At 38.6% G+C, this 22692-nt stretch overlaps 1 protein-coding gene across 1 annotated transcript in view; it reads left to right on the plus strand.

Annotated features, from left to right (window-relative positions):
• Positions 1 to 22692, plus strand: part of LOC134207015 (homeobox protein prospero-like) — a 419304-nt gene that overhangs the window by 322418 nt on the left and 74194 nt on the right. The window contains 2 exon segments of the mRNA XM_062682756.1: positions 16408 to 16820; positions 16895 to 17034. Of these exon segments, the coding sequence (XP_062538740.1) occupies positions 16408 to 16820; positions 16895 to 17034 (553 nt within the window).

A 22692-nucleotide genomic window follows, 5' to 3' on the forward strand; every position in this document is an offset into this window, starting at 1 on the left:
GTTCTACCACCCTGCTAAAAAATGTATCAAGCTGAGTGGTTTCGTATGAAAGTTGTGCGTTTAATCTAATATTACAATCTTTTCTTGTACAACTCAACCAAATATTAGAGAAGAGAAAAAATCATGTAGAAAGGATTCACAAAACAATAAACAACTTATTTATTTATCTCTTTTGTTCCAAAAATCTTTTAAATTAGGGTACACTTAAAATTTCAAACTCTCGCAAGTCGTCCGAAATTAAGGAGATGTTTCAAATCGGCTTTTTCGCCATTCGGGGTACATGGGACTTATCGCCGCTAATATTTAATATCTTACATATTTTGTTGCTATGAAAGAAATCTTATTAACCATTATTAGTATAATTGTTTGATGCGACCCCAGATTGTGACGACCAATGAGTCACATTTAGAAGCTGTTGTCACATTTAGAAGAAATGTTTTCCAGTTATTTAATTTTTCAAATTTAGTGAATTTAGTTTTCTCTATATTGATTGATTCTGAGTATTCGTAAAAAAGCAATATTTGATGTCTCTTTTGAAAAATCAAACATTAATTTAATATTGTCTTTGAAGCATATTCATCAGGAGAAAAAAGAAAAACAAGCTGTTCCTACAAATACTAGAATAAGAGATCGGCAAAGACGCCATCTTGTTTCCAATCGAGCCGTCAAAAGCGGTTCCAAATTGGCTTGTTTACTTTTTTCACCCATAAGAGTCAAGCAAAAAGTTCAAGCGATGCCAGTATTATTGCCACGATATCAGACCTTTTCATACGTTGCCATTTCGACAGTTTTTCACTCCACCGGTCTCTGGTTATAGGGTTCCCAGCTGTTCCCAATCATCGGAGTATGATATGAGAACGAAAGCGTGCGCGCGCCTTTCGGCAAAGCACAGCCCGACACTTCGACCGAGTCTAACCGAAAGTACGCCACGTCGTTGATTGTTCTTGCAGCTCGTCGAACGGGTTAGACTCCTGCGCAGCATATTAGAAGATCTTGCATCTAAGGCTTTGGTTCGATTCGCAAATTAAAATCAAATTAAACTCAAAAGTGACAGTTCGGAAATTATTAAATTCCCCGGTCATAAGAATGGCTGGTGCTACCCAGCAAGACCAACAAAACATCTATCAAAAATAATTCAACATCTGTCAAAAGTAATCTTGCTCTGCGAGCAGGGTTAGTTGGAAATTTCTGAAATGTCAAGTTTAATTCGATTTTGATTCACGAATCGGACCAAAAGGCTGCCTTACACCTCGGGAAAATTTTCCGCCGGATTTTTGCCCCCGTGTATTTTAAAGGGGGCCGGGATTTTTATTTTCCGTGCCCAAATTCCGAAAACATCGCATATGCAAAAACACATGGGGAAAAAATCCGCGGACCAAATTCCCGAGGTGTGAGGCTACCTAAAGCCTAAACGTGCTTGCTTCGCATGCGAAAGAGGATGATGTGAAGAAACGGAGAAAGCTGGCAACGCTCACGCTGGTTCTCTAGGCGCGGAGAACGAGTGAGTATACCATTTGTCATGGCGCAAAACATTAAATTTTACTTCTGGCAGCGCTGCTGTTGGTTCTTCATTATAAATCGTACAACTGGGAAAAGCTTTCTATGTGATCTGGTGTGGTGTGTCGGACAAACACATATTTAGCCGCAATTTGACTGTACGGCAAGCATGTGGCGTTGACTTGATCTGCCTACGCAATATTTTGTTTCGTTAGATGTTAAACCGTCATTAGAAATATTACGTGAAACTTTGTTTAAATAATTTTACTGAGTAAATTGTTTGTCCTAATAATTAATTGCCAAGAAATTAATTTCCTACTTCTGAACTAAAAATGATTACCTGTTCCATGAACAGGTAGAACCTATAGACGAGGCGCCTCTGCAAGTTTCTATAGGAAACAATGGGACAAGATTCTGCGTCGAATGCAATCTGTTGCGAGCGACCTGAGAAGCACACATATTGCACATCAATCACAGTAACTTATATATGACCGGATTCATTCACAATATGGTTACTGCAACCAGATTTGTTCAACTTGTGTTGCTTGGGGAATAGATGAAGTCTAAGTGCTAAAAAAGTGAGCTAGACTTTTTTAAACTCTTTTTCACAATAAATAGTTATTTGACCATAACTTCTAAGCCCATAGTCCGATCTGTCCAATTTTCAATAGGAAACAATGGGACAGGATTCTACGTCGAATGCAACTTGTTGCGAGCAAATCGGGTGAGGATAGGTGCCCGAAAAATGAGTGACATTTTTTACGCGATTTTTTCGTATGAATTTGTATTTTGGCCATTATTTTCGATCCCATAGTCCGATCTGGCCAATTTTAAATAGGAAACAATGGGACAGGATTCTGCGTCGAATGCAACTTGTTGCGAGCAAATCGGTTGAGGATAAGTTTTGCGCACACACACACACACAGACATCACCTCAATTCTTCGAACTGAGTCGATTGGTATATAACACTATGGGTCTCCGGGCCTTCTATAAAAAGTTTGTTTTTGGAGCGATCATATAGCCTTTACCGTATACTTAGTATACGAGAAAGGCAAAAATATCAATAATCGGAAATATTGATAGTCACCTCAGGTTGTATTGATTCCGATACAGCTCTGATAACTTTATCAGGTTTGTCTCTGCACTTCGCCGCTAGTAGATAGAGTTTTGTTCGGTATTGAACAGAATGGAATTTCAGCGCATTTGGTTCGGGGTTGTGGGTTCCCGATACAGTTATTAATTGCCTAGGGCTGACAGTCTCTTTAATAAAGGTCCAAAAAATAAGATATTACATCGTCTCCTTTGTATTTTATGTAAAATTAGTTCATTCGGAATGGCTTATTCGGGCGATTGACTCATTCGGGCGAATGGCTTGCGGTTGAATGGCATTCGGGCGAATGGGCGAATGGGCGATTCGTATACAATCATCCGGAGGAATTCCTGAAGAATTATCCGGAGGAACACCTTGATAAATATCCGAGAAAATTGATGGAGAAATATCCGGTGGAATTTATGGACAAATAGTCTGAGAAACTCCTGGAGGAATTTCCGAAAAAATTCTTGGAAGAATATCAGATGAATTATTCGGAGGCACTCCTGGAATAATATCTAGGCGAATTCTTGGAGGAATATCCAGTGGATTTCCTGAACAAATATTCAATGGAATTCCTGGAGAAATATCTGGAGGAATATCCGAAGAAATTTTTTAACGAATATTCAGACGAATTTCTGGAAGAATATCCGAAGCAATATTTGTAGCAATGTTCGTAGGAATTCCTGGAGGAATATCCGAAGGAATGTTTTTGAGGAATTTTCCAAGGAATTCATGAAGGCATATCCGATGATATATCTGGAGGAATATCCGGTGGACTTCCTTTATATTTCGGAGAAATTCCTGGTCGACTATCCGAAGGAGTTCCTGGTGGAATATCCCAAGGAAAAACTGGAGGAATGTTCGAAGGACTTCCTAGAGCAGCGGTTCTCAACCTGGGGTACATGTACCCCTTCGCTGGCCTCAGGGGGTATCCCTGACAAAAATCCGTAATGGCGGACGTATTATTATTCCAATCAAAAACTTATGAAATTTTAATACTTGTGTAAGGTTCGGAAGCCTCCGTTTGAAAGGCCACGTTGCAAGAGCATCCTTCCTTCTTCCAAGTAGCTCAGAAGGATTCACAAATAAAAATATGATGTGATTTTAAAAGTATTTTCATGCACTTTCTATAGCATGCAAATAAGTATAACAATCAATCAATCTTACTGCTCTGTTAAATCGAAATAAATTTGAATAGTTCTTGCTTGTGTGGCGTGGCCGTTGACTAAAAGATACTTTTTGGATCTGCCCATGGAGCTGAAGCTCCGCTTTATTTATATATGCTTAAATCTATACCTTTCTCTATTATCAAACGTGTTTTTCCATACGCAGATGGATAACCATAAAACTAGTGGGTGCCCTTTGGGCAAATTAACCTGAATTCCTATTCGGCGCATTCACATTTATTGTGATGCGTTTCTTTGTATCATAATAAAAGATGGAATTTGAAAGTGCATCGACGCGCATCGGTATCAATTATGTTGAAATACATCTTTTGTGTTTCCTGATGGGTTTGTCTGATATTACGACTAGCCTAGATTTACATTTGATATCGTTGGCTCTTTTATGATGCACGCGCCTTATGTTAATTTACATATTTGTTTATTGAATATGTTGACATACATGTTTTGTGTTTCCGCATGAGTTTACCTACGCCTAGCCTAGCTTTCTATTAGCATAGGTTTATGTTTATTACCAATGGTGCACGAACCTTATGTTAATGCATACGTAATATCATTGGCCACATTACTATCCCCCTAAAAAAAAGTTTTTATTATATTTTTGGGATAATGGAAACTTTTTCTTGTCCTTTTGATACTGTTACCAACTTATTATTTTATTCTTAATTAATATTTAAATCATTAAAAAAAATGTTTGTCTTGTATATAGTTTATGTTTTAAAATGAAATTTGCCCTAACATTTGTTTCTTGGCTATAGGCAATCTTTTATTATTTAAGAACAAAACACCTTCATTTTCTTCTTCATTATTTGTCGAATAAATGATTTGTAATGGTTCTGATTGTTGAAAAGGAGCCGATGGATGTGGTGGAGACCTTCGGCGACGTGATGTCATACCGTCATACCATTTATATAACTTAATAATCAACCAAGATGTAATTGAAATTGATATAAGTACGAGGAATGTTTTCCAGAATGTAAAAGAGTGTTTTTCTAATTCAATATCCATCTTGCCTCATACTTTTCCAATAATATCTTTCAAAGATTCTTTTATATGTGCGTTCTACTCCTTCATGACCACCCAACGGACTCTCATGAAACTCTTTCAGGATGATATTAATATTTTCTTTAGATGTTATGTTATATGAATTTTCAAGTTATTATCAAAACAAAGTCGGTATTTTGTGTCTGAAAATATATGAATGGTAATTTCCTTCAGTTTTAACCAATCCATTTCATCTCGCGGATATAAAGTAAAATGGAAATTGATTGATTTTTTTTTTTGCTGCTTTGACATTCTCTTTAAAATTTCGCATATTTTTATAAAACTTATACAAACAAATTTTATCATTATAACCATTTTTACTGATAATGAAATGTTTATCAATATCTGAAACATATTCATAGTTCTGAATATTTTTAAATTGAATATATTTTTATCAAAATCATATTTCACTCCTGTTTTTAATATTTTCGGTACGATATAAACGTTTATCACGTTACTTGACTCGTCAAGTTTATCGCATATATTTTCTGCTTTATTCGGATCTTTAAGTAAAAGAAAACATGAATAATCCTCGGCTATTCCGTTTAGTTTTTTACCATTAAGATCATTATTGGCAACTCGTGCTTGATGTCTTGTTACAATATTAATCCGATTTGATATCTTCTTTTTATGCGATTTTATTTCATCGCTTATACTGTTTGTAATCTGACCTGCAGTGTCTAGATTACTTAATTCAATGCGACTTAAAGTGTCTGCTACTGTATTTCCTTTGCCTGGAATATACATAACTTTGAAGTCATACTCTTCTAATTGAATGCGCCATCGCATCAATCTATCGGATGATTCTTTAATATTGAATAAATAAACCAATGGCTGATGATCTGAATAGATAATTAATTCATAGCCATACACATATGGTTTAAAATGTTTTACTGCCCATACTATGGCGAGTAATTCTTTTTCTACTGTAGAATAATGCCTTTCCGCTGGATTCAATATCCTACTAGCGTACGCGATTGGCAGGGTTGAACCTTCATTGGTTAAAACAGCTCCTATTGCCACATTGCTGGCATCAGTAGTAATTACGAATTTCTTGTTGAAATCAGGATACTGTAGAATCGGTGAGCTTGTCAACAACGATTTCAACTCGTCGAAAGATCGTTGACAATTTTGATTCCAAATAAATTTCTGTTCTTTTCTCAACAACTTATTTATCGGCTCTGCCAAGTTAGCCAATTTGGGTATAAATTTTCTATAATAACTCAAAATTCCCAAAAACATTTTGACTTCTTTTGCGTTTTTTGGTGTGGGGAAATTTTTGATTGCTACTATTTTAGATTCATCAGGCAATATTCCCTCTGATGTAATTCTGTGTCCCAAATATAATATTTCTTTCTTCGAAAAGTTACACTTATCTGTTTGAAGTTTCAGATTGAATTTTCTCAAACAATCTAACACTTGGCATAATTTTCTATTGTGATCTTCTAAATTATCACCATATACTACAACATCGTCCATATACACGAAACATTTGATTCCTTGGAGACCGCTCAATACAGTATTCATTAACCTTTGAAATGTAGCAGGAGCATTTTTCAATCCAAATGGCATTTTAACGTATTCATAATGCCCATACGGAGTTGAAAATGCAGTCTTAGCAGCATCTTGTGGATCCATGTTAATCTGATGAAACCCACTAGCTAAGTCTAAGTTTGTAAAATATCTCGATTTTCCCAATTGTTCCAAAATATCTGTAATTAAAGGGAGTGGATATGCGTCACTCACTGTAACATTATTCAACTTTCTAAAATCAACGACAACACGCCATTTTTCTGACCATCTATTGAAGATTTCTTTGGAACGACTAGTAAAGCAGAATTCCAAGGAGAATTGCTTTCTTCAATTATATTGTCTTTCAACATTTAGCTAACTTCGGAGTTGACTATTTCCTTATACTGGCAATCTGTATTGTCTTGTAAATATTGGTGTTTCAATAGAAGTTTTAATTATATGGGTTGTTGCTTCGGCGCTTGATAAATTATCATCACCATCAACATAAAAAACATCGCTGTATTTCTCAAGTACGTCAATTATACTTAATTTTTCAATTTCATTCAAGTGATCAGATCTATTCTAGCCAATATATCCTGTAATCTAAAATTTTGTTTTCACTCGATGGTCATTATATTGAAATTATCAAATTTATCAAAATGTAGAAAATTCAAATCAACATCAACTTCTTCATGTGTAGCATTAATAATGGGTATAAAAGCATAGTTATTAATTGGACTGATAAGACAATTACCAACATAAATTTGTTTATTATCAAATTGTTTAGATAAGCAAATTAAATCATCATTAGTTTCAACAAAAATCTTTTGAATAATTTCCGATCGTGCAGGTATTTTTACTATATTTTTCTTTCGTAACAAATTGACAGAATTGCGATCTAGAATATCAAAAATTATGAAACACTTATCTCTGTAATCAATCGTACAAGGATAGTTGTTAAAGAAATCACTTCCTAATATTCCATCAGAAGGAATAGGAAAGTTCTCATCAACTACATTAATTTTAAATTCTCTTTTATGGTTTTCAAATTCGAATGTTATATCGGCTGTTCCTAATGTTTCCACTGATTGAGGCGTTATTCCTAAAACTTCGATTTTTTCATTATGCATCTCTTGTGTTAGAAGACAATTATTCTTTATAACACTTATCTCTGCTCCTGGGTCCAATAAAAATGTCAAAACTTGATTTTGAGGTCCAATTTTTATTTCTATAATTGGCCTATTTGTGTGTTTTAATTTAAGGAAAGGAATTATGAAATCCTGAGAGACTTTATTAATTGAAGCTCTTCGATCTGGACCAGTTTTCACTAAATGTTTCTCGTTTTTTGATTCGAGCATATTTATTTGTGATCTTTGACGCTCATGACAATTGGCTTCGATGTGCCCAATTTTACCACAAAAATAACATTTTGATGAAGTTCTTGCCTTAATATTATTAATGGGTTCTGTTTTAAATTCTTGTTTTATGTGCATTTTATTATTGAGATTATTTCGGTTTCCAAATTGTCCAGCATTATTTGTAGAAAAATTCTTCGGACTATTATATCCTGATGGTCCAGGATTATTGTTGAAATTAATTTTTGAAGAATTGTTATTTTGCTGTCTATTGTTAGAAAATCCACCAGAAATCTTAAAATCTCTGTTTGGTTTATTAAAGTTTGGTATAAATTGTCTTTTATTTAAAATGGCACTAGACTTAAAGCTAGTCTCTAACGAATTTGCATATATTGCCGCCTTTTCTAATTCCGAAAAATTATTTGATTTTACAATATTTTTAATATCTGAAATTTTTAAACCATTTATAAAATATGTGATAATCACTCGAGAATATATATATTTTACGGGTGATATATCTTTATTATTAAGCGTTGATTGTTCTAAAGCTCATCGGAGACAAACTCAAGTTTCTCCTGTAATAAAATTGCTCTATCGCCATATGTTTTGGCGTCTTCGTTATCTCTCTGTCTAAGATTTACCATATCTGAAATCAAGACATTCAAAGGAGCCTTTTCACCAAATTTATTTGACAAAATTGTTTTTATTTCTTCAAATGTTGTGGCATTTCTGCACAACGTAAAGGCTTCTATATTCCTTAATTTTCTTTTTATAATGCGTACCAGATCATTTTCTGGTGCTTGACCAAGTGAATCAAAAAAATCTTCACATATTGCCATAAATTGTTGGAAGTTTCCTCTACCGATCAACTCAGGTATATCTTCACGGGCTTCCGTTGCAGCAAATGGCATTTTTTCAACAACCAAATCAATGTCAGTATCAAGATCTGGTAACGACGGAAGATCTGATTCTGAACTGGACAAAGAATTATTTGAAGAATTATTTTCTTCGTCAACAAAAATGTCTCTACTTCGAAGACCAAGTATTCTTCGAAGTGACATGAAAAAAAATGTCAGTGTTTGTTCTTTTTATTATTATTTGTTTAAAAAAAAAATAAGGCCAAAAACAAATTTATTCAAAAAAAAAATCCTTGTGATTTTATAAATTTTTAAATAAAGAAAATATTTCTTATATACATAATTATATAGAAGAAAAAATAAAAATCATGATAAAGTATGGCTTGCCTTTGCTTCTGTTTTCGGGTGGCTGCGCTGCTTTCCGTTGCGGGTGACTACGCTGTTATCCGTTTCGGGTGGCTGCGCTGTTTTCCGTTGCGGGTGACTACGCTGTTATCCTGTGTGACTCGCTTCGATTTCACAGAGAGTTGCTCCGCTCTCTTTTCGCCGTATTGGATGCTCCTTCACAATCACTGTTCGGCTATTGCCGGAGATTTTAACACTGTTCGGCTTAGAAGCCGGAATCGTCTTCTTTTGTTGAAACAAATCTTCTCGTGCAAAACTTACTGTGGATCCTTTCACTTAGTTCCACCACTTGATTGCAACTTTACGTATTTCGACCGTCTTCCGTGTCTCGTACTTTACTTATGGCTTTTGATTGTGTTCTAAACAGCCACGTACGATGAACACAAGGGATTCGTTTGCTGATTTCCCTGGTTTTTTCACTCGCTTGGATTTTTTTTTATGGCCACCGAAAGACTAACACAATTAGCAAAGCACTTGAACAAAACTTTACAAAGAACAAACACTGGGGTTCTGTGGATCGAAACCACCTAGCTGCCACCAAATTGTGGCGTGGCGTGTGTCGTTACATTTTTGACTTTTACGGTTTAAACCGCTGCCACCAAATTGTGGCGTGGCCGTTGACTAAAAGATACTTTTTGGATCTGCCCATAAAGCTCCGCTTTATTTATATATGCTTAAATCTATACCTTTCTCTATTATCAAACGTGTTTTTCCATACGCAGATGGATAACCATAAAACTAGTGGGTGCCCTTTGGGCAAATTAACCTGAATTCCTATTCGGCGCATTCACATTTATTGTGATGCGTTTCTTTGTATCATAATAAAAGATGGAATTTGAAAGTGCATCGACGCGCATCGGTATCAATTATGTTGAAATACATCTTTTGTGTTTCCTGATGGGTTTGTCTGATATTACGACTAGCCTAGATTTACATTTGATATCGTTGGCTCTTTTATGATGCACGCGCCTTATGTTAATTTACATATTTGTTTATTGAATATGTTGACATACATGTTTTGTGTTTCCGCATGAGTTTACCTACGCCTAGCCTAGCTTTCTATTAGCATAGGTTTATGTTTATTACTAATGGTGCACGAACCTTATGTTAATGCATACGTAATATCATTGGCCACACTTGTAAAATTCTGTCAAACTTAATTGAATATCGAATGCAATTTTACACGTCGTTGAATTTTCAAAACTATTTGCTATGTTTTTCCAAGCAGCTCGGAAGCCTCCTTTCAAAAGGTTTGGAGAATTTCTTTCAAGAGGTTCGGAAGCCTTCTTTCAAGAGGCGCGAAAGCCTATTATCAAAAGGTTCAGAAGTCTCTTTTCAAAAGGCTCGGAAGAAGTATTCCAAAAAGTTCGGAAGACTCCTTTTAAGAGGCACGGGAGCCATTTCTCAAGAGGCCGGAAGCTTCCTTTCAAGAGGCCAGGAAGCCTTCTTTCAATAGGCCCAGAAGCCTCCTTTCAAGAGGCCCGGAAGCCTCATTTCTAGAGTCCCGGAAGCCTCATTTCTAGAGGCTCGGAAGCCTCCTCTCAAGAGGCCCGGAAAAATCCTTTTAAGAGGCTCGGGAGCCATTTTTCAAGAGGCCGGAAGCTTCCTTTCAAGAGGCCAGGAAGCCTTCTTTCAAGAGGCCCGGAAGACTCCGTTTAAGAGGCTCGGGAGCCATTATTCAAGAGGCCGGAAGCTTCCTTTCAAGAGGCCCGGAAGCCTCCTTTTAAGAGGCCCGGAAGCCTCCTTTTAAGAGGCCCGGAAGCCTCCTTTCGAGATTCCCGGAAGCTCCCTTTCAAAAGACCCGGAAGCATCCTTTCAAGAGGCCCGGAAGCCTCATTTCTAGATACTCGTAAGCCCCTTTTCAAGAGGCCCGGAATCATCCTTACAAGAGGCCCGGAAGCCTCCTTTCAAGAGGGCCGGAAGCCTCCTTTCGAGAGGGCCGGAAGCCTCCATTCAAGAGGGCCGGAAGCCTCCTTTCGAGAGGGCCGGAAGCCTCTTTTCGAGAGGTCCGGAAGCCTCCTTTCAAGAGGCCCAGTAGCCTCCTTTCGAGATTCCCGGTAGCCCCCTTTCAAGAGACCCGGAAGCATCCTTTCAAGAGGCCGGGAAGCCTCATTTCAAGAGGCCCGGAAGCCTCCTTTCAAGAGGCCCGGAAGCCTCCTTTAAAGAGCCCAAAAGCCTCCTTACAAGAGGCCCGGAAGGCTCCTTTCAAGAGGCCCGGAAGATTATTTTCAAGAGGCCCGAAAGCCTCCTTTCAAGAGGCCCGGAAGCATCCTTTCAAGAGGCCCGGAAGCCTCCTTTCAAGAGGCCCGAAAGTCTCCTTTCAAGACGCCCGGACGTCTTCTTTCAAGAGACTCGGAAGCCTCCTTTCAAGAGGCCCGGAAGCCTCCATTCAAGAGGCCCGGAAGCCTCCATTCAAGAGGCCCGAAAGCCTCCTTTCAAGAGGCCGGGAAGCCTCATTTCTAGAGGGCCGGAAGCCTCCATTCTAGAGGCCCGGAAGCCTCCTTTCAAGAGGCCCGGAAGACTCCTTTTAAGAGGCTCGAGAGCCATTTTTCAAGAGGCCGGAAGCTTCCTTTCAAGAGTCCAGGAGCCTTCTTTCAAGAGGCCCGGAAGACTCCTTTTAAGAGGCCCGGAAGCCTCCATTCAAGAGGCTCGGAAGCCTCCTTTCAAGAGGCCCGGAAGCCTCCATTCAAGAGGCCCGGAAGCCTTCATTCAAGAGGCCCGAAAGCCTCCTTTCAAGAGGCCGGGAAGCCTCATTTCTAGAGGCCCGGAAGTCTCCTTTCTAGAGGCCCGGAAGCCTCCTTTCAAGAGGCCCGGAAGACTCCTTTTAAGAGGCTCGGGAGCCATTTTTCAAGAGGCCGGAAGCTTCCTTTCAAGAGGCCAGGAAGCCTCCTTTCAAGAGGCCCGGAAGACTCCGTTTAAGAGGCCCGGAAGCCTCCATTCAAGAGGCTCGGAAGCCTCCTTTCAAGAGGCCCGGAAGCCTCCTTTCAAGAGGCCCGGAAGCCTCCATTCAAGAGGCCCGGAAGCCTCCATTCAAGAGGCCCGGAAGCCTTCTTTCAAGAGGCCCGGAAGCCTTCTTCCAAGAGGCCCGGAAGCATCTTTTCAAGAGACCCGGACGTCTTCTTTCAAGAGGCCCGGAAGCCTCCTTTTAAGAGGCTCGGATGCTTCCTTTCAAGAGTTAGGAAGCCTCCTTTCAAGAGGCCAGGAAGCTTTCTTTCAAGAGGCCCGGAAGCCTCCTTTCAAGAGGCCCGGAAGCCTCCTTTCAAGAGGCCCTGAAGCCTTTTTTCAAGAGGCCCTGAAGCCTCCTTTCAAGAAGCCCGGAAGCCTCCTTTCAAGAGGCCTGAAGCCTCCTTCAAGAGGCCCGGAAGCCTTCTTTCAAGAGGCTCGGAAACCTTCTTTCAAGAGGCCGGGAAGTCTCCTTTCAAGTATGAAATTTGGAAAACATGGTAGAAGTAAAAAGACTTTTCTTCAATATTTTATTTGGTTACATATACTTTTTATTACACCGAAATGATCGTTGGAAAATTTCGTCAGTAGGGTTTTGCAAAATTTGGTTACTTTATGCCTCAGAATTATTGAAGAGAGGCACTTAAAAAATGCAAAAGTTTCAGTTATTTAGAGCTTAAACCAAATTTGCGAAATAGTAGGTCCTCGAAATTGATAAATTTCAAAGTGTGATAAGCGAAATACTTTCCCAACTTTAAGTTAAAGACATTTTAGTCCGAAAATAGCGCTCTACTGCGAGAAAGCCTCCCTCAGACATTAATGTCCAAGTCGGGTGGTTCAAACCCGGAAAATAGGTAATTAATTTTGATTGAACTGTAACTGAAATGTAACTCAGCTGGAACTGAACTGGAACTGATCTTGGACTTAACTGGAACAGAAACTGAATTGGAACTCAACAAGAACTGAATTGGAACTAAACTGGACTTGAAAAGGAAATGGAACTATATTGGAACTGAGCTATAACTGAATTGAAACTGATATGGAACTGAACTTAGACTTAAATGAACCATAACTGAGCTTGAAGTGGAACTGGAACTGATGTGGAACTGAACTGGAACTGAAATTGATTTGAATTGGAAATGATCTGGAACAGAACTGAAGCTGAATTGAAACTGCAATTCCACCTACATCCCATGGCTCCAGTACGCTAGACAGCTACTAGATAGCTACTCAGCTCCGAAGCACCTTCATCGTCCTCGTCCTGAGTTAGCACCCAACTAGGACTGAAATGGAACTGAACTGGAACTAAACTGAACCTGAATTAAATCTGAATTTCAACTGAATTGGAATTGAACAGAAACTGAACTGAAACCGGGTTGGATACTAGTTGGGACTAAAATGGAACTGGAACGGAATCAGAACTGTAATTGAACCGAACTAGAACTGAACTAGATGTTGGAACAAAACTGAATTTGAATAGGAACCGAGCTTGCAAAAAAATGGAACTGAATTGGAAATTAACTGAAGCTGGAATGGACCTGAACTGAACTTGAAGTGGAACTGGATCTGGAACTGAATTAGAACTGAACTGGAACTGAAGTTTGACTAAAATGGATCTGAACTGAATTGGAACCTAACTGGGACTGAAATTGAACCGAACTGGAGCTGCATAACAAACGAGCTGTAACTGAATTAGAACAGAACTGTAACTCAACTGGAACAAAACAGGAACTGAATTGGAACTGGAGCTGGAATGGACTTGAACTAAACTTGGAATGGAACTGGAACTGCATTGGAACTGAACTAGAACGAATTAGGATCTGCACTGGAGTTGAAATGGAACTGAACACTGGACTGGAACTGAACTGGAACTAAAATGAAACTGAACCGAAACTGAATTGGAATCTAACTGGGACTAAAATTGAACCGAACTGGAGCTGCATTGGAACTGAAATGGAATTGAGCTGGAAATAAACTGGAACTGAAATGATTTGGTACTGAACTGGAACTAAAATGGGACTGAACTGGAGCTGAACTAAAACTGAATTTGAGCTGAACTGGAACTGGATCTGAGCTGAATTGGAATTGAATTGGGACTGCAGTTGAACCGCACTGAAACTGAATAGAAACTTAACTTGAACTGATTTTGAACTGAATTGGAATTGAACAGGAACTGAACTGGAACCACCTGGAACGTAACTGAATTATGGAACTGGAACATAATTGAATTTTAACTACACAGTACGAACAAAACCTGTAAATTTCCGTTCAAGTAGATGTAACAAATCTGCTCCGTGTTAAATAACATAAAGTTATAGGTTGCTTTAAATTTACGCGTGCTGGTATTTTACAGTTCTTATTTTTATTGGAAAACAAAAAAATGGAGCAGAGCATGGGAATTGAACTTGGGTCCGCAGAGTGAGAGCCCGACTTGTTAGTCTCTCGAGTATTTCTGCTTCATGATTTCGAGTCGATCAAAGTGTAACAGGTTAAGCGTTTGGGTGATTCCATAATTCTTCATCAGGCTGAACGATAGCTTAAATTTACATGACACGGAAACTCCTTCGAGACGGAATCGTTTGAGACTCAGTAAGCTGAATGCATCACAGATTTCTCGCCGAAATGTTCGAACACCATTGAGTTATAACGATGAAAAGCTGCAACAGGACTATCATCTTATTGGGATATCCGAATATATACATTTGGTAAACGCTTATGTGAATAAATTAGGTTCCAGCTGCGGTTTGCTAGCAATGGAATGGGGTTTGTTTGGATTTGTTTTGACAGGCACGTGCTCGTTCACCAAGGTTTCCGATAGAATCATGTAAAATTAAGATATATTGAATAGAAATTTCAATGATTTTATCATTTACAACACAGAAACTTAAAATTATGGTCTGTTACACATTATGTAACCGAATTTTACATTCAATTATGAATTCCGTCGTGCCTAATTTTCATAATATTTTACTGTGTAGAACGGAATCTGAACTTGAAGTGGAACTGGAGCTATGTGGGAACTGAGCTGGAACTGAATTAGAATTGTTCTGGAAATAAACTAGAACTTAACTTGAAGTGGAACTGGAACTGTGTTGAAACTGAACTGTAACGAAATGGGAACTGAATTGGATTCGAACTGGATCTGAACTGGAATTGATATGTAACTGAACTTGGACTGAAATGGACCTGAACTGAGATTGAATTTGAGCTGGAGCTGCCTTGGAACTGAACTGGATCTGAAATGGAACTGATCTATAACTGAACTGGAACTAATCTGGAATTGATCTGGAACTGAATTGGAACTGAACTGGAACAGAACTGGGACTGGAACTGAACTTGAAGTGGAAATGGAACTTGAACTTAACTGAGACTAAAACGGAACTGAACCAAATTTGATTTGGAATCTAGCTGGGAATGAAACTGAAACAAACTGAAACTGAATTGGAACTGAACTGGAACTGAATTGGAACCTAACTGGAATTGAAATTGAACCGAACTGAAACTAAATAATAACTGAATTTGAACTGTATTGGAATTTAACTGGAACTGAACTGAAATTGAATTGAAACTGGAACGGTATCAGAACTGTATTCGAACTGAACTGGAACTCAACTGGAAGTGGAACTGGAGCTATGTGGTAACTGAGCTGTAACTGAATTGGAATTGTTCTGGAAATGAACTAGAATTTAACTCGAAGTGGAACTGGAATTGTGTTGGAACTGAACTAGAATGGGAACTGAACTGTATCTGAATCGAAACTGAACTGGAATTGATGTGGAACTGAACTTGGACTGAAATGGGCCTGAACAGAGCATGAATTGGAACTGGAGCTGCATTGGAACTGAAATGGAATGGATTCAAATCTGAACTGGATCTGAAATGCAACTGAACTGGAACTAACTGAAATTATTTTAATAAGCATATTTAAATATGATGTGCACCTTATAAGCTAGAATCACATCAAGTTGAGCCGAATGGAATCGAATCGAATTCTATATTTTGGTCATTATTATGACTATGTTAACCTAACGTTGAAGGTTTCCATCAGTCGGAATGTTGGCAAATGGAAAAACAAAGTGTCTTACATGAAGAGAAAGAAAATCTACCCGTTTCTAATTATTGAGCAGGTACGATAAGTAATCGAATCGAATTAAATCGTTTAAAATTAATTGCATCGAATCAAATTGAGTAAGCATAATAATCGAAAAAGATTAAATTCGAAACATTAATTAGTCAATGTACAAGAAAAGTAATCAATGTAATGGAAAAAGGAAGGAGGAGTCAGAAATTGATGATTGTTGCTTTGCCTAATTTGTTATCTATGTCATCATTCAATAGCAGCATCTCGATTTAATTGGCAACTCAAATGATCAATTAAATTCAATTTCTCTAACGGCGTGCTACCGCTCTTTAAAGAGCTCCCTTCCTCCCCACGACTGTAGCGCGACACCGGTAGAGACAAGCACAAAAGCCCGTCACTCGAAATCACTTTTCCGGCTTTTCTATCTTCTCTCCGCAGAGAACAGCGACGAAATCGAGGAGGACACCTTGAGCTCCGGCAATGCCAACAGTGCCGGCAGTAAAACCCTCTCGTCAAAGATGACAAAAACAACCACCTCCTACTGCTTCATGCGACACCACCAGCAACAACAACAACAGCAGCAGCAACAACAATCGCAGCAGCCCCCTTCGATGAAGCCACATCACAGCAGAAACAATTCATTAAGGGTGCACCGTTCGACGGCGGCTCAGGGTGGATCAATCTCCCCGTCCCCGTCGACGGCGTCAGTCTTCAATCAATGTGTCAATAAAGCCAACCTGAGTGGCTCCTGTTCTTCCTTCTCCACCGCGCTCAACGTTGCCACGGCTGCCAACTGTGCCTCCTGTGGCAACTGTCTGCCACTGAGCGGAAGCTGCTGTTGTTCGACGCAGGTAAACACCAACACCTCCCCCCATCCATGCAACATGTGCTCAGCGCTCATCCGTGTTCCATCTCCCATTCGCAGGATTACCTGCAGCACCAAAAGTCACCCATTTTCAACCGTAGACGGTCGTCCTCGATAAGCGTGGCCCGGCCCACCCCGGACCTGTATCGGTTCCTGAAGACGGAGGCCCCGCCGCAGCAGCCTCTGTCGCCCGGTGCGAGGTAAGTGTTCAAAATTAATGCGAATTACATGTCAAACATCCGCCCCCACCTCATAGGCCGACGGCCTCACCGGGCCACTCCGGCCGGACCCATTTATCATACCTGTGTCAACGCGTACAAAGCAACGCAACAACGGTCGGGCGTTGTTGTTTTGACTCTATGTTGTTTCTCTTGGAACATCTTCCGCAAACAATTTTCATGAAGTCATGCAGTTTTGGGAAAGTGCCTACGCGCCGAACGTAAATTGAAGATTCGCGACGAACCATAACAGCTACTCCATGCTGACGGCTGGTAAGGGGATATGTTTTCCGACAACCGATTATCGTTGTTATCCATTTCTAAGCATCTATCATGGCAGGGGCTCGTATTCGGGATCCCCATTTGAATCCAATAACGTTCCAATGATGGAATGGAACGAACGATACATGACACTGCATTTACGTGCTCGATCCTGCGGCCTGCTGTCGATTTTGCGACGTATCGTGATTTGGATTGAAAACAAGCGCTCTATTTTTAGCGATGAATGTTGTTATTTTCACGTTTGGGTCTGAAATGTTTGGCTGTAGGTGGTTTTAGTTTAGAATTGGTGCACGTTTTCGATGTCAGGTGGTTACGTGTAACATGGATTGTTAGGTTACTAAATTTAGGCGAAATTTGTTTATTTGTTGATTGAGAAACTGAAGGCTTGGTCAGAAATGGATTGTTTATTTACGAAGCATATTTGCGGTGCTCATATTCCAAAGGGTTTTCCCCTGGCTTATTGCGTTAGAGTGTTGTCCAATTTTTTGGTTGGATATTTTCTTGGCCTTCTAATATCACCGCATTAGTCCAATGATATATGAATGCAAAAATGATAACATGCCTTAGAAACCACGCAGTATATAATTGTGAAACTGTAAACTCTTAACTGCAAGGCAGCAATTTTGTTTCGTTAAAGTTTAATGTCACTAAAATGCGGTGGATTTCAAATTTTAATAATGTTTTCCTCGTTTGACCGAACAGGCCATTTGGGCAAAAAGGCAGCTTGGCCGAAATGGTTTGTTAATTTAAATGGTTGTTTGGCCGAAACTCTCCCTTACTCGATATTGAAGGGACCATCGAGTTAGGGAGGTATCGAGATAGAGAACACATTTATATTTTTCTTCCAAAATATCAAACACTTTTCATAACATGTAGAAATATGGTTAAGGGTCATTTGACAGAATGCCATTTGGCCGAATGCCGTTTGGCCGAAAAGTTAAAATTGATTTCCTTATTAAGTGAAGTGAGGAGTGAGATGTTCGAAATGAATAGTGAAAAGTGAGAATTGAGAAGTGAGAAATGAAATGTTCGGAATCAGCACTTCTCACTTCTCACCTTTTACCTTTCACTTCTCACTTCGCAGCTCTTACTTCACAAATTTTTCACTTCTATTTTCTCAAGGAAAGCAGGAAGGAAGGAGAAGGAATGATGAGAAGGAATAAAGATTATGTTAAAAAAACTCCTATTTTCACCTCACTTTTCACTTCTCACTACTTGATCCTCTTACTTCTTAGTTCTCACTTTTCACTTCTCACTACTCACTTTGTACTTCTCATTTCTCACCATTCACTTCGCACTTCTCGCTCCTCACTTTTCACATTTTACTTCGCATTTCTCACTTCTCACTTCTCGCTTCTTACTTAACACTTTTCTATTCTTATTTTCCTTCATTAAATTCTCACTTTACACCTCTCACTTCTCAAAGTTTTCACTTCTAACTCACTTCTCATTTTTCACTTTGCAATTCTAACTTCTTACTTCACACTTCTTTCTTCTCACTTCTCACTTTTCACAATTTACTTTTAACTTTCTGTTTTTCTTTTCGCTTTTCGTTTCTCACATCTCACTTCATAATTCTCACTTCGAATTTGTCATTTCTCACTTGTTATCTGTAACTTCTTACTTCTCACTTCTGACTTCTTACTTTTCACTTCTCACTTCTCACTTCTTACTCCTCATTCCTCAGTCCATCCTGGAATGATGAGGTGGAATAAGAATTAATTTAAAAAAATCCAATTTTCACCTCACTCCACTTCTTACTACTTGGTCCTTTTACTTCTAAGTTCCCGCTATTCACTTCTCACTACTCACTTTGTACTTCTCATTTTTCACTATTCACTTCGCACTTCTAACTTGTCGCTCCTCACTTTTCATACTCAATTGGCATTTCTCACTTCTCACTTCTCGCTTCTTACTTCTCAATTTTCTATTCTCATTTTTCACCTTTCACTTCTCTCTTTTCACCTCTCACTTCTCAAAGCTTTCACTTATAACTTCTGACTCATTTTTCAGTTCTCAATTCTTACTCCTCGCTTCACACTTTTCCCAATTTACTTTCCACATTTTGTTTCTCTTTTCTCACTCTCACTTCTTACCTTTAACTTCTTACTTCTCACTTCTGACTTCTTACTTTCCACTTCTCACTCCACAGTCCTCACTTCTCCCTTCTCACTTTTCACTTCCCACCTTTTCCTTTTTACTTTTCTTTTCTCACATTTTTTATTTCACAGTTCTCACTTCACACTTCGCTTCGAAATCGTCACTTCTCGCATCTCACTTCTTATTTTTCACTTCTCATTTTTCACTTTTCACTTCTCACTTTCCACTTTTCACTTCACAGATCCCTTCTTCCCATATTTATCACTTCTAACTTCTCACTTTTTACTTCTCAATTCTAACTTCTCACTTCCCAATTCTTACTTCTCACTTCTCACTTTTGTCTTATCACTTCACTATTCACTTCCTATTGCCTATTGTGAGATGTGCGAAATATCCCATTCCTCACTTCTCGTTGCTCATTTCATGTAATTCCTACTACTCATAACTCACAATATTAGTTATTTAACTTTTCGACCAAACGGCTTTCGGCCAAATGGCTCGACATCATATATATTGTAACTATATTGTATATATTGAAAAATTACGTCAACTTAGAGAATATCGAGTAAGGGAGGTATCGACTTACGGAGGTAATGCAGTAGATATGCAAAATTCAAGGGACTTTGAATTTCATCGAGTAAGAGAAAATATCGAGTTACAGAACATCGAGTTAGAGAGAGTTCGCTGTAACCAATTGCAGAGAGAACATTCGGTCGCAAATGCCATTTGACCGAAAAAGTCATGTGGCCGAAAATATCGTTTGGCCGAACAACAGTGAATGTGAAAAATGAGAAATGAAAAGTGAGTGATGGTTAGTAAGAAGTGCGAAGTCTCACTTCTCAACTCTCACTCATCATTTCTCGATTCTCATTTCTTACATCTCACTTCCACTTTCCACAGTGAGAAGTGAGAAGTAAGAAATTAAGTGAAAGAAATGAGTGAGAAGCGAAAAATGGGACGTCTCACTTCTCACTTCTCACTCATCATTTCTCACTTTTCATTTCTTTTTCTGCCAAATGATCTGTTCGCCAAACGACATTTATTGCCGTTTTCAGTAAACTACATTATCGGCCACACGTCCCATTCGGTCAAATGACTTTCACTAAGGTGGGTTTCGATCAAATTACTTTCGCTCAGATGGGTTTCTGTCTGATAGTTTGTTTGGTCGAATGGCCAATCAACTTTCAGCCTACAAATTTAGTTTTTATTTCTGCAGTTCGGCAATAATCTGCACAGCCGTGCGCCAGCAAAATGAATACTGACATCCCGACAAAAATTACGTTTGTTAGCTGGACTGTAGGACTCAGAAAAATATTATAAAAAACATAAATATATAAATGCAGAAGTTTTTTCAGGAGTTCATCAAGAAACTCCATTGATATTTATGCGGGAGCTTTTTCGGCAATTAATTTAAGAATTCCTCCAGCAATTAATCAGGAAACTCTTCTAGAAATACATTTGGTAAATCCTTCAATAACTCAACTAATATTTCTAGGAAATTTGCAGAAAATAGCATCGGGAATTGTTCCACAAATTCATCCAGGATGTTTTTTCAGGCATTGCATTTCATGCCTCCAATTTCCAAAACATCGTTCAGAAATTTTTACATTTTACAATATTTATACCAATTTATTTCAGTAATTTTTAAGTATGTACCTCGCATATAGTAATTATTTCAGGATTTTCTACGAGAATGCTTCCAACAAATTTGTCATGTGATTACTCCTAAATCTTTTTCCTGTGGAAAATACTTCGAAAATTATGTAGAACATTTTGTCAAAGTAATCAAAGTAGTTCGGGGCAATGTATTGTGTATTTCCTATTTTTTTCAAAATATTCTCCAGAAATTCCTATGAGAATTCTTTTGATACTTTTCCGTGATTTGATTGGAAACTTTCAAGCAAACCTCCTGGAATTTCAGCACGAAATTCTCTTGGAATCATTCCAAGAATTCCTCCAGAAGTTTGAAAGTAATTATGAGTATTCACTTAGGAATTCTTCCAGATAATTCTTCCAAGCATCTCGATGAATTCATTCAGGAATACCTCTTGGAATTACTTCCGAGATTCCTGCTGGAGTTAATTATTAAATTCATTCAGAAATTCTTCCACGTACAACTTCTGAAGATCCTTCAGAAGTTCCTTCTTGAATTACTCCAGGATTTTCTCTAGAAGTTTCTTCTGAAATTCCTAAAGAAGTTTCTGGATTTTTTCTGGAGCTCCCAGGAGCTGCTCTTGTAATTCCTCCACGGGTCTCTCCTGGAATTCCTCCAGGAGTCATTATGTACTGAGATTCGTCCTGGAGTTTCTAGAATTTTTCAGGAAATTTTCCTAGATATTCCCCAGCGATTACTCCAGGAATCCTTCAGAATTTGCTTTTCGAATTCCTGCAGGAGTTCCTCCTGTAATTCCTCAATAAATCTCTCCTGGAATATCCCCCAAAGTTCCTCCTTCAATTCCTCCAGAACTTCCACTTTGAAATCTTCCAGAAAATCCTTCTGTTAATTAATATTGAGCGTCTTAGGAGAAAATGTTACAAGGTTAAAATACTTCGCTATTCCATTTACCGCTATATTCACTTTGTATCAACAGATATGTATTTCGTTTTCTACTTGAAAACTTCTTCAGTGTTTTTTCAAGTAGAAAACGAAATACGAATCAGTTAATACAAAGTGAATATAGCGGAATTAAATAGAATAGTGAAGTATTTTAACCCTGTCTTTCTGTTATTCTGCCAGGAGTTCCTCTTAAAAATCCCCCAGAAGGTCCTCTTGGAATTCCTTTTTGAGTTCCTCCATAAGTTCTTCCTCAAATTCTTCCATGGGCTTCACCAGGCCTGTTCAAAAGTTGCTCAAAGAATTCCTCCAGGATTTTCTTCTGGGATTCCTTCATGAATTCGTTCTGGAATACTCCAGGAGTTCCTTCTGGAATTCATCCAGGAATTCCTCCAGAAGTTTTTTCGAGAATTCCTCCAGTAGCTCCTTCTGGAATTCCTCCAGAAGTTTCTGCAATTTCACCGGACTTACTCCTGGAATTCCTACAGGACTTTTTACTGGAATTACTCCAGGGATCCTCCAAGAGATCCTCTCTGAATTCCTAGAGTTTGTCCAGCAGTATCACTTTAAATTCCTCCAGAAGTTCCACTTTAAATCCTCTGTTATTCCACCAAGAGTTCCTTTTGGAAATCCTCCTAAAGTGCTTCTTGGAATTCCTCAAGGAGTTTTTCTAGAAAACGCACCTGCAAGCTCTTCAGGACTTC

Source organism: Armigeres subalbatus, chromosome 1 (assembly GCF_024139115.2).
Source record: "Armigeres subalbatus isolate Guangzhou_Male chromosome 1, GZ_Asu_2, whole genome shotgun sequence".
Taxonomy (NCBI): Eukaryota; Metazoa; Arthropoda; class Insecta; order Diptera; family Culicidae; genus Armigeres; species Armigeres subalbatus.